The sequence below is a fragment of the Canis lupus genome, chromosome 17 (assembly GCF_011100685.1).
Source record: "Canis lupus familiaris isolate Mischka breed German Shepherd chromosome 17, alternate assembly UU_Cfam_GSD_1.0, whole genome shotgun sequence".
NCBI lineage: Eukaryota > Metazoa > Chordata > Mammalia > Carnivora > Canidae > Canis > Canis lupus.
In genome coordinates this window covers 24,591,320-24,604,080 of record NC_049238.1, presented here as the reverse complement: position 1 = coordinate 24,604,080, position 12,761 = coordinate 24,591,320, and the positions used below count along the sequence as shown (strand labels likewise).

The window sequence follows — 12,761 nt, the reverse complement described above, 5'->3', positions numbered from 1 at the left end:
GTGCGTGTTTAGTGTGTAGGGAATGTCCTATGGCTCCTCCATGAGCTCTCTGGGAGATGGAAGGACAGGGGCACAGCCTTGTCTGTTTGTCCCTACCACAGGTCTTGTCCGGTCCCGGATCCGGGGCGCTAATGTCGCCAAGGGCACCACTCTGACTTTCCTGGACAGTCACTGCGAGGTGAACAGGGACTGGCTCCAGCCCCTGCTGCACAGAGTCAAAGAGGTGAGTGGGGCAGACTGTGGGTCAGGGTGCTGCGTCCCCACCTCCTCTCAGCTCTCTCAAGCCAGTATTTCACGTATGCCCCCCGGGACCCTCTGGGAGGGAGCATGGCACTGATTCTATCCCCATGTTAAAGATGGAGAAACTGAGGTAGAGCAGCCTGCCCACAGTCACAACGCAGGCAGTGGTGGGGCAAGGCCAGGGACCTGTTCTTTGTATCACACTGTCACCGCAGTAGGCCTGTGAGTGGGGCTTCTGGCAGCAGCTGATACATGGTGCGTGCAGAACTATTTCTGCCAGACAATAGAAGATTCCAGAAAGGGAGCCCTGATGAGTGCCATTTGTGACAAAGAGGCAGCGGAGTTAACTGGGCCTTGTCACCCAATTCCTGAGGCTTTTGTCATTACCTCCACCCATGCATCACCCTTGCCCAGAGGCCAAGGCAGGTTGGCAGGATGCGAAGAAACCTAAATTCCTTGCCTCTGCCTACCCTTGAATTGCTCTGGAATTCTGTATGCTTTCTCTCTCCATGTCTCAGTTACTCCTTTTGAAAGTGAAAAAACCTTTCTCTGACGTTCCCACTGTTACTTTATATTCCGCAAAGACCATCCTCCCTGGTCCTGACCTGCAGACGGCACTGCCTTTGTGCAGGTCCCACCCTCCCTGAGTTACGGATGGACTCGCACGGCTGCTACGAGGTCGGGTATTTTTCACATGCCCATTTCTCAGACAAGGACACAGAGTCGGGGGAGTGGTGGGACTTGGGCTGGTTTTCCTTGGCTGGCACCACCCGCACCAGGGCCCCCACACCATCTCCCCTGTGCTGTGGCGATCTCCTTCTCCCCTTTTTTCCTTTGTGGTAGCCACTCTGCTCCTACCCACTAATGGCTGTGTTGAGGATGAAAGAATCAGTATATATGAACTGCTCAGAGAAGCGGGAAATCCTTCCTGACTTTGTTCATCCTGATGAGAGACATCAGTGGGTTTGCAGGGCTCTCGCACATGGGCCCAGACGTTCATACCCATCCTGTGACCGCTGCCCTGAGATTGAGGGATGCTTAATGCTGTTTAGGAAAATGCTCTCTCTCCCTCTTTCTGGCACAATCCAGGTGAAGAGGTCTGCATTGAGGAATAGTAGGTTATGAACAGACTGTTTAGTTGAAGGGCTTGGGACTGTTTAGTTGTAAGGACCTGGCCTAGAGGCCCTTACAAATCCTCCCCTCACTGTCCCAGAGAGGAGGGGGTTGGGGGTGGGGCTGAATGTGCCAACCCTCTATCAGGTGGTTTGTCCACTGCCCCCCCCCACCCCCGTGAGCAGTCACCTCATTAGCATAAACTCAGGTTGGGTGAAAGGATTACTGTATATAACAAAGATGCCCCCCCCACCCTCCCCCCCCGTCACCATGGAAACTGAGGAAATCCCAAGGTTTTTAGAAGCTCTTGTGCAGTGGATCAGGAACAAAGGCCAGGTGTATATTTCTTCTTATATCACAACATCACAGTATATACCATATTTTTAATTAATCTTTTAATTTTAATTCCACTATAGTTAATCTACAGAGTTAGGTTCAGGCGTACAATATAGTGATTCAACAATTCTGCGTATTACTCATCGCAACAAGTGTACTCTTTTAATTCCCTTCACCTGTTTACCCATCCGCCTCCCACTTCCCCTCTGGAAATCATCTGTTCATTCCCTGTGATTAAGAGTCTGTTTCTTGGTTTCTATCTCTCTCTTTTTTTTTTTTCCTTTGCTCATTTGTTTTATTTTTTAAATTCCACATATGAGTGAAATCATATGGCATTTGTTTTTCTCTGACTGATGTATTTCATTTAGCATTAAACCCTCTGGATCCATCCATGTTGTTGCAAATGGCAAGATTTCATTCTTTTTATGGCTGAGTAATATTCCTCTTTATCCATTCATCAGTCGATAGACACTTGGCAGCTTCCATGGTTTGGCTATTGTAAATAATGCTGCAATAAACATAGGAGTGCATATATCCCTTTGAATTAACATTTTTGTATTTTGGGGGTAAACACGTAGTAGTGTGATTACTGGATCATAGGGTAGTTCTATTTCTAACTTCTCAAGGAACCTCCATACTTTGCACAGTGGCTGTACCAGTTTGCATTCCCACCAACAGTGCAAGAGGGTTCCTATTTCTCCACATCCTCTCCAACAATTGTTTCTTGCGCTGTTTATTTTAGCCATTCTCATAGCTGTGAGGTGGTAACTCATTGTGGTTTTGATTTGCATTTGCCTGATGATGAGTGATGTTGAGCATCTTTTCATGTGTCTGTTGGCCATCTGTATGTCTTTGGAGAAATGTCTGTTCAGGTCCTCTGCCCATTTTTTAATTGATTGGGGTTTTTTGGGTTTTTTTCTTTTTTTTGGTTTGAGTTTTAGAAGTTCTTTATATATTTTGGACACTAACCCTTTATTAGATATGTCATTTACAAATATCTTCTCCCATTCTGTAGTTTGTCTTTTAGCCGTGTTGATTGTTTTCTTTGCTGTGCAGAAGCTTTTTATTTTGATGTAGTTCCAATAGTTTATTTTGGCTTTTGCTTCCCTTGCCTCAGGAGACCGATCTAGAAAAAAATTGCTGTGTCCGATATCAGAGAAATTACTGTCTGAACACCACATTCTGTTTATCCATTCCTCTGCTAAAAGATATTTTGGGTTGTTTCCACCTTTTTTACTATTGAGAATAGCGCTGCTGCAAACATTAGTATGTAAGTTTGAGTACCTGCTTCCAATTCTCTGGGGTGCATACCAATGAGTGGAATGACAGGGTCATGTGGCAATTCAGTGTTTGACCTGTGGGAACCCCCAGGCTGATGGAGCCCTGCAGGATATGTTGGGGGGCCTTGCTTTCAGACAGCCTTAAAGAACCCTTTCCACCCCAGTGCCTTGGAGGCTGTCACAGAAGCCCTCTCTGAAAATTGCTCTCATTTCTGCCCCCCTCGGCCAGCTTCACCTGCAGATCAGAGAAGATTTCATCTCCTCCTTCTTGCATGGGAGTGCTCCTTACAGCCCCGTGCTCCTATGGGAGTCATTTGGCCCTAGGGTAGAGCTCACCCTTCCAGGCCGAGATCCCAGTCCTCACCACTGTCTGACCTAAAGCTCAGTAGCAGAGGGCTGGTCAGACAGACCCAGGGTTGTGGTCCAGCTCTGCCCCTTGCAGGGGAGACAGCAGCCTCCATGGGCTGCAAAGGTTTTTACAAGACCCTGATTCCTATTGATGGCATGTTTCCCTGAGACATCCCCTTCAGGACAGGGATGTGGGCGTGTGTTGGCCTCTGTTAACACATGTCTTTGTGTCTTGTCTCCGAGTAGAACGTGATTTGATCTTGTGAGTGGAAGTAGAAATTTTAAGCTGTAATTGGAGTTTGGGATTTTCAAAAATAGAAAGAGATAAGAAAGAGCTGGGTTGGGGCTGTCAGAAGCCGTCCTCAGCTGGTCTCATCCACATGGAACCCTCTCAGTGTCCCGTTTCTTCCCTTCAGTTACGTGATGATACTTGAAACAAGCACCAGGTTGGTTTTAATTTTTTTAACAGAGGCCTCTTTTTTTCCCCCACTCCTTATCTACATATTTCTTTAGTTGGAAAAAAGATTTTAAGAAATTTCAATCCCAGTAGCATTTGGTAAATTTATATAAATAATGGCTTACATATGCTTCAAAGCCTTTCACACGCCTCCCTCCCTTATTCCATCCAAAAGCCCTGTTAGGAAGGCAAGACAGTTTGGCAAATAATAATTTGTCTTCACTTTATAGATGAAGAGACAGATCCTCAGTGTGTGTTGGTGTGTTTAAGGTGACATGTATTCTAGATGACAGAACCAGAACTAGAACGTAGATCTCCCGTCACCTCCTCGAGGACCCCTCCTTCTCCTTCACCCCTCCCTCTAGGCTGCCGTAGAGGCCCCATCATAATCCTCTATCCCCTGTCCCACACCTTCCCTAGACTGTGAGGCCTTACTCATCTTTGTACCCGCCACACTTCTGAAACTATAAGAGGTGCTCATTAAAGCTGGTTGACCAAATGAGTGAATTATTTTCTTAGGAGGTTTTTTTAAAGAAAATTACTATTATTTTTTTATTATTTTTTTAGGGGGGTTAGAGAGGCAGAGGGAGAGGAAAAGAGAGAATCTTAAGCAGGCTCCATGCCCAGCACAGAGCCCAATTCAGAGCTTGATCTCACAACCCTGAGATCATGACCTGAGCCGAAATCAAGAGTAGGGCGCTAAACCAACTGAGCCACCCAAGCACCCATCTCCTGGAGTTTTTTGAGTGCCTGTTCACAGTGTGGTTTTAATGATATGAATGGGTAGAGAAAGGAGGGGTATACTGCAGGGATGATTGATGGCCACTGGCTGGTGCATGCAGCCTCTGTCATTGCTGCCAGTGGGGCAGGGCTGGAGCTCAGATTTGTGTTGGGGAGGAGAGGAGAGGGGATGCAGTCCTGGGTCTGTCAGGGATTACTCCAGCTGTCTGAGTCAGCCTACCTCTGGGCCTAGCCTTAAAGACCACCCCCTTAAAGAGCACTGGGTATGGTACTCCACACCAAAGAGACCCAGGTGGGTCTGGGTATCTTTATGGAGAGTCAGTCCCTCTATCCCCGAACCTGCAGGAGGAGAGGTCATCTTTCTCAGCTGTAACTGGCCCACCGGCTTTGCTGCCAGCCACTGACATAGTGCCCTCAGAGGGAGCTCAGTGACAGTCTTTTCAGCCAGCGCAATGGAACACCAGGCTGAGGGCTGTAGGAGTAGAGCAGTTACGGACTTCCTAGTCACTCACAGAGGTTTGTGTCCTGGCCTTAAGGGTTATGTATATAAAGTCTCCTGCAGCTTCTTTTTAAGGTCCTGGTTCCATACAGCACTTAGCCCCAAACATCCCTCGTTGCCTATGTGGTCTCCCTGCCTCTAAGCCGACACTACACATGAACCGTGACAGGAATAATAGAAGGGCAGAAGCCCTCAGAACTTACAAGGAGAGTCCTTGGGTGGCTTCTGGGGAAGACTGTGGCCGAGATAAGCAACCAGCATTTTGCTTTGTCTTTCAGTTTCCAAATATTGAGAAGAGATTTTTTTAAAAATTAGGATTACATTTCAGGGGTCCCCAAGACCACCCCCAGGTTCAATAATTCACTAGAAGGACTTGGAACTTAGCAAAGCTGTTACATTCATGATTACTGTTTAGGATAACAAATGGAAACAGGTGAAAATCAGCTGGAAATAGGGGAAAGTGCATAGAGAGGGTTTTAGGCAGAAGCTTCCAGTGGACCAGCCCCAGTGGGGCTGTACAGATAGCCCTTACTTCTCCCAGCAAGGACGTACAACAACACGCACAGAGCACTGAGAAACAGGGAAGCCCACCCTAGCCTTGGTGTCTGGGCTTTGTGCTGCTGGTCAGCCACGTCTGTGTGACTGACCCCCCCCATGGTCTCCATGCTCCTCCAGAGGTCAGACGGAGCTGGTACAAGCCCAAGGCCCTTGCTGTAAGTCACGCTGTTAGCATAGACTGTCTGGCATATCCCAAGACTCCCAGGTAAACAGAGACACTCTTAGAAACAGGACATTGTGCAGGCTTAGACGTTGCTGCCCAGAAGCCAGGCAAGAGCCAAACATATTTGTGGGCAAGATTAATCCTTTACCATACAAGGGTCTACATCAGGACTCAGTGAAGCTACAGAGACCTAAAAACTCAACAAGCAAAGGCGAAATGAGAACTGTGTCGGATTCACAGAAGAAGTTCAGTCTCTGAACTTCTGAGAACATGTCAGAATTCAAGTCACAGGAATATCTTTGGGGTTGTGTCCATGGGTAGGTATTGGTGTGGATGGCTAGGAGTGTGCATGCAGTGTGCCCCGCCCCCCAACACACACACACACACACACACACACATACACACAGATTCAGGATGACAGTGCCTGAGGAGAAGAGCCTGGAGAGCTGTGGCAGCTGGGCAGGTGCCGTGTTGACTGCGGAAGAAGCATCTGTGCACGTCCCAGAGGTAGAAGCAATGCATTGAAAATGAGCATTTCTTTCCACATGGGCCACTTGGCTTCCAAGGTACCTTGTCACTGTCAGGATGAGTCACATGTGGAAGCTGAGGGCCAAATGAAGTCTGTGAACATAAAAGCAGGCACCCGGTGAGTCTGAGCTTAAAATAAGAAGACAGCCTCATTTGGGAGAGAGATTGAACCAGGAAATGAAATGGCTGCAAGGAGAAACAGGCTCCGGCCTATGCCAGCCAGGGAGATAGGTGTGGAGGATTGCAAAAGTGGCCCTGCCTGATTTCCCCACACCTGCTGGTCCTCCTAGGCTGCCTGATTCCTGCTTGGCTGTGGAGTGTTCTTTCCACTGCCCCAGTCCCTCCTCCTGCAAGCCAGGTACAGGGTGTTCTACCCAGAGTGTGGAAGACTTTCAAAATCTGTGCAATGCCTTGACAGCCCCCAAGCATGGTGACTATGTCTTACATATTTTGAAAACATTTCCTGGGTGACTTTGATGTGTGGACAGGGTGGCCTGAGGGATGTAGCAAGTGATGAAGCTGGAGAGTGAGATACCGGCCTATTGTGGATGGTCTTGAATGCCAGGCTAAAGAGTTCAAATGTATCTTCCAGGCAGCTCAGGTTTTTAACTGCTGAGCTGCAGAGTGAGATTTTCCCATCAGAATGACATCTTCCCTAGCCACCTAAGGGAAGAGGGTGAGATAAGGTTAGAAGTCCACCGCGGTATGCCAGGTGTGAGAGAGGAGAAGCACAACACACTCAGAAGAGCAGTTTCCGAGTTAGAATCGGTGAAGCTTCTCTGTTGGGGAGGCAGGGCTACACAGCGGTTCTGTTTAGCAGAAATAGGCAACTGAGGGCAAGGAGCACCTGTGGGGAGAAGAGTGTGAGAGCATCACTGAAAGTCCATGTGAAATCCACATGGAAATGGCCACTGGCATAGTGGATCCAAGTCTGGAAGCAAGGTGGCAAGTCAGAGCTGGAGGCACAGATCTGTGAGCGTCCCGGGCAACATCTGAAACTCGGAGTCCCCAGAGATGCTATTCATCAACTTGCCTATAAACATAGGCACTGAGGACACCTGGGTGGCTCAGTCGGTTAAGCATCTGCCTTTGGCTCAGGTCATGATCTCAGGATCCTGGGATTGTGCCTCAAGTCGGGCTTCCTGCTCAGTGGGGGAGTCTGCTTCTCTTGGTCTCTCTTACCCTCTGCCCCTCCCCATTGCTTGTTCTCTCTCTCTCTCTCTCTCTCTCTCAAATAAATAAAGTCTTAAAAAAATAGATTTTGAATGAAAATATTTGGAAATTCCAAGATGTTCTTCCTGTGGGTGGGTGGCTTTCCTTCATGGGACTGCAGGCTGAGGTCACCTGTGACTGTGGCCTCCGCCTCCCACTAGTGGTGAGGGACTCCCAGAGCCTCCTCCTTCCTATCTTTCCCTTCCTCGGTGTTGTCACTCTCCAGCCACCCCTGCTGTGTTCCTGCCATGCTCACATGGCCGTTGGGGCTAACAAGGCCACCAGGAGTCAGATAAAGGCTCTTAGCATTTTAGGTATTAGAACTAGAGAAGTCATAGCATCCAGTACTCCATTTTATAGATGAGAAAATTGAGATTCAGAGATGGGAGTGCTTGGTCAGGGCCACAAAACCAGCCTGGCATTACAAAGGTGAGGCCCTCCCCAAGCCCACTGATTCCCAGCCTGGCTCCTTGATGCCACAGACTGAGCCTGGAGCCTGCTGTCTTACAGGACTACACGCGGGTGGTGTGCCCTGTGATTGACATCATCAGCTTGGATAACTTCAACTACATCGAGTCAGCCGCAGAGCTCAGAGGGGGTGAGTGGAGCCAATGCTTTCTCCCCAACGAAGCCTCGCTGCTCCCCCTGGTCGGCACTTTCTAGGGGGAGAGTGCGGAGAGGTCTGGTAGTGTCTGGAGTGTCCAGCCCTGCATCCTATAACATCAGTAGCTCTAGTGTGGTGTTGCCCCCGAGACCATGGATGGGGTGGCCAGGATAACGTGCAGGGCATATCCAGACCCCAGAGCTCTGGCTCTGATAGGAGCTCACTCTGGGACCTGAGAATAGGGGGGAAGCCAAGTACCTTCTGGCTAGACAGGGCCTGACCTGTTCTGGCACCTCAGCATCGGGCACCGCGCTCTCTCTGAGGCCCACCACGGTTCTCCTCAGGGCCTCATGTGGCCCCCCAAGACTGATTTGAGGTGATTCAGCCCCTTAAAAACTCGCTCACATCTTCCCAAGGCACCTGGCCGAGGGCCATTCCTGTAACTGTCCATCCTGTCCCTTTGGGCTCTGTCAAAACTGACTCTGTCTTCTGCCCTTTATCCCCTACCTCTGCCCAGCACAGAAGGCTCAAAAGGCAATAGGAGGTAGAAGGAAACTGTGAGAGGGAAATCCGATGGCCTTCTTGCTGCTCGGCCTGGGTGATACCTGCTGTCCCCAGGACGAACTTACCTGGAGTGTTTATGAGCTTCTAGAAAGGGATGTGTTGTGCAAGTCAACTGAACGGGCGCTGTGTTCTAGGGTTTGACTGGAGCCTCCACTTCCAATGGGAGCAGCTCTCCCCAGAGCAGAAGGCCCGGCGCCTGGACCCTGCTGAGCCCATTAGGTAAGTCAGGGCAGGGGTGGGTAGGCAGGTCTGTCACTACTGGGTCCTTCCATTGCTACATGGTATAGGAGGCATTCCACATTAGACACCCAAAGGATTGGGCAGAGACCAAGAGCACCCTTGGCCAGGCTGGCCCCACTTTGCCCTTACTTGAGGAGTTTCTGTCTTCAAGGAGACTTCACCTAAGGGGACAGAGGTCTGGTAAGACCTGTACTGAGGATTTGCCCAGTGTGGTCCTCCTATACACATGCCACCATGTACTTATACTTCCCATTAAATGTCAGAGGGTCCCAGATGGTCCAGATGGCTTGGACCTCTGATGGGGGGAGGTTGGTCCCTTTGTCAGAGCAGAGCCACTAGGTCTTGGATGTCACGATTCAGCCCAGGAAGGTCAGGTCAGCATTGCTGTAAAGGGAGAGGCCTGGCCACTGCCGCTTAGTAACAAACACGTCTGTTCTGTCCTCTGTGAGAATGTGACAGTGGCATTGAATCTGGGCTCTTTTGTAGTGCTGTAGATGCTTTGTCCTGATGTGTATTCTCCCTTCATGTGGGAGACTCACAGCCTGGGGTTGGGAGCCTGTCCGAGGGCCTGGAGTAGGATAGAGCATCGTGTCCACCCAGGCAGGGAGCCTGGGTTCTCAGCTTGGGATGTTCCTACCTAAGACTGGCGCACGTGTCCCAGAGCTGTTGGTGATCTCCACGTTGACACTTGCCCACCTCAGGTGGGGTGTCAAGAGATAAGAAGTGCTTGGAGAAGTATGGAGAAGGCCACTGGGGTGCAGTTTCTCTCACCAATGACTTAGGGATGCCCTGGATTCTTCTTGAATATCTCTATCTCTAGACCTGCCATGTAGTAAATGTTTGATTATTTGCATTGAATTAACTTAAGTCGGATGGAGAACCAAGGAGCAAGGAGGAGCCAAACGGTGACACTTCGATAGAAGTGTGTGGTTAGAACTCTTCCAGGGACCTGTCTCACCCACCTGCTTACCCCTGCCCCCTCCGCCAGCCTTCATGAGCTGGAGTGATGCCAAGAGGGAGATTGGAGCTGGACGGTGGACCAGCTAATGTGCTCTATTTCTGAACCTTCTTACCACACCTAGCACCATGCAGTGCACAACAGCTTCTCAGTTACTCTCCAGAGGTGGCACCTGATGTAGTGGTGGACCGAGTCGAGGACAAAGGTGGCAGTGGCAATGGTGATGCAGCCTCCTCAGGGATTTTCCTTCTCTGTCCCACTGCCAGGGTCCTCAGGGCATGTTCTGTTCCTGTGGGAATCCCTCTCTCCTCAGAGAATGAGCGTTTCCCAGGAATAGGCCAAGTCTCAGAACAGCATGGAGTTTGTGGCACTGTGGGAGACCTGGTTTCTTGACCTGCTCTCTACCAACTAACTGACATGGGGGAAAAGTCCCTCGGCCCTCTGGGCCCACTGGATGGGAGGCCAGGCCCCCGAGGGCTCGCCCACCTCTCCCAGCTGTCGCTCCTTATAGATACTCATCCTGAGGCTCACTGGATTATTTGGTTGGACTCTGCTGTCCTCACCTGCCTTCTTCAGCACCCTGTTCCTTTCCTGGTGGCTTCTCTGGCATCTCTCTCAGCAGTCAGAGGCAGGACAGGTGGAGATAAGATGCCAAGGAAAAAGACAAAGCTGAGGGTGTGTTAGTTTGTGGGGGCTGCTGCAGCAACGTACACACACAGTGGCCTATCGATAGAAATGTGTGGTGTCCCAGATCTGGAAGCTAGAAGTCCAAAATCAAGGTGTCAGCAGCATTGTTTCCTTCTGAGGGCTATGCTGGCTTGCTTGCTTGCTTGCTTTTTTTTTTTTTTTTTTTTTTAAAGAATTATTTATTTATTTGTTTGTTTGTTTGTTTGTTTATTTATTTATTTTAAAGAGAGAGCACACGTAGTGGGGAGGGACAGAAGGGGAGGGGAAGCAGAGTCCCTGATGAGCAGGGAGCCCGATCCCAGGACCCTGAGATCTTGACCTGAGCCGAAGCCAAGAGTCAGACAGTTAACCAACCAAGCCACCCAGCCACCCCTCTCCTTGGCTTTCAGATGACCTTCTTCTCCGTGTCTCTTCACACTATGTGCTCTGTATGCACTTCTGTTTCTCTGGCTCAGTGTTTCCTTTTTATTAGGACACGAGTACGTGGGATTGGGGTCCACCCTAATGACCTCATTTTAACTTGATTATCTCTGTAGATACTCTCTCTCCAAATTAGGTCACACTCTGAGGTACTAAGGGCCCTAGAACCCCGATATATTATTTTAGGGTTACATAACACCTCACAAGAGGGGTAAAGAAGAACAAAAGGGGGAGAGCCCAATCTCAGGAAAAGGAAGTGCCATTAACAGGTACAGCCTCTGTCCTTCTCCTCTTCCTGGTCAGTGGCCCACTGCCTGGGCTCCCGTAAGTGGAGCCCCCCAAGAGAGCCACACTGGGCAGAGCCTGTGGGAGAGGCCAGGGAGGATCCCCTAGGCCCTGAGAACAGTGGGCTTCTGAATGAGACCCAGATTCTGCCCCCAACACCCAGAAGGCATGCTTATGAGTAAATTAGCCTGTTTTCAAGATCAGATTTAAAATCAAAAGGGAAACCCCCGGAGCACGTTTTAGGTAACACATTGGCCCTTTCAAAGAGGAAAAGCAGTGGGGAGAAGAGAGCGCTGAGTTCTGTGCTGCCCTGGCAGATGAATGTAATAGTGATCCCTCCCTCTTTTCCTTTCTCTACCCATCTTTTCCTTCCGAATGCCTAGGACTCCCATCATAGCTGGAGGGCTCTTCGTGATGGACAAATCCTGGTTCAATTACCTGGGGAAATACGATACAGACATGGACATCTGGGGTGGAGAGAATTTCGGTGAGTCCCTGTGTCTACGTCCTGGGGCCGGGTGGCATCTCTATGTCCTGGGACCACATGCACGTGGGGAGTAAGTCACCCCTTGGAGGTGAGGCCAGGTGGGACACCAGAGGAGTGTTGCTGGGAGGCTGAGCACCAGGAAAGCCTCCCCAGGGAAGACCACCAGGGGCAAGTAAAAATGTAGAAGCCAGGAAGACTAAAGAAGAATAGCACGCTCAAGGCCCAGAGGCAGGCTTGAGGTGGGAGTGCTGAAAGGGGGGATTTGGAGGTAGAAGGAACCTGGGCATGAGGAGGATTGACAGTGACCCCTGGAAAGCTTGGTAAACGTCTGTTGGCTGCTCTGTGCACATAGCACTCAGTGCCAGTAATGAAGAGGGCCTGGGGTAGTTACCACAGAAGGTTGGAAGCATCTGGGCCTTCTCTTCTGGTGAGAGAGAACAGGGTGAGGATGGATGAGGTCACAAGTTCCCGGACTGCAAACACGTGGTGTCAAGATGCATTCTGCAGCTCTAGGAGAAAAGCAGCCCGGGACCCGCTCGTGTGGGTCAGTTATGAGTGCCTCTCCTCCTGCCTCATGTGTTAGAAGTGTAACTTGGGGGTGCTTCTTGGGGTTGTTGTGAAAATCCATGGAGCTGGATCTGTAAAACTCCCAGCACCATCCGGGCACGGCAAATGCTTGTCTCCTTTCACTGCTTCTGGCAGGCGGGACCCCCAAAGGTGACTAGAACATGGGCTGCTCAGGCAGGGATTCGGCTCTATTCTGTTCCCAGCCATCTCTGGTGCTTAGAATCGTGCCCCTGTGAAGGAGGCTCCCGTAAGTACTTGTGGAACAAAGCACTGGAGGAGAAGAGCCAGAGGCCAGAGTGTCACCGGGGAGCATTTTGCACAGGCTCCCCGAGAGGGGCGCGGCCCAGAGAATGCATGGTCCATGGGGCTCAGCTGGGCACTCAGCAGTAATCCCATGCATTGTCCTCTGCCATTGTTTGCTCCCGTCTCTGCCTCCAGAGTGTTTTATGGCTTTCTTCCTCAGTCACTAAGAGT

At 50.1% G+C, this 12,761-nt stretch overlaps 1 protein-coding gene across 2 annotated transcripts in view; it reads left to right on the top strand.

The window, feature by feature from the left end:
* GALNT14 (polypeptide N-acetylgalactosaminyltransferase 14) overlaps window positions 1-12,761 on the top strand; it is a 205,447-nt gene that overhangs the window by 165,644 nt on the left and 27,042 nt on the right. For both annotated transcript variants that reach the window (XM_038561198.1, XM_038561199.1), the window contains exons 6-9: window positions 102-223; window positions 7,986-8,073; window positions 8,778-8,862; window positions 11,617-11,720. In XM_038561198.1, the coding sequence (XP_038417126.1) occupies window positions 102-223; window positions 7,986-8,073; window positions 8,778-8,862; window positions 11,617-11,720 (399 nt within the window). The remainder of the gene's footprint in view (window positions 1-101; window positions 224-7,985; window positions 8,074-8,777; window positions 8,863-11,616; window positions 11,721-12,761) is intronic.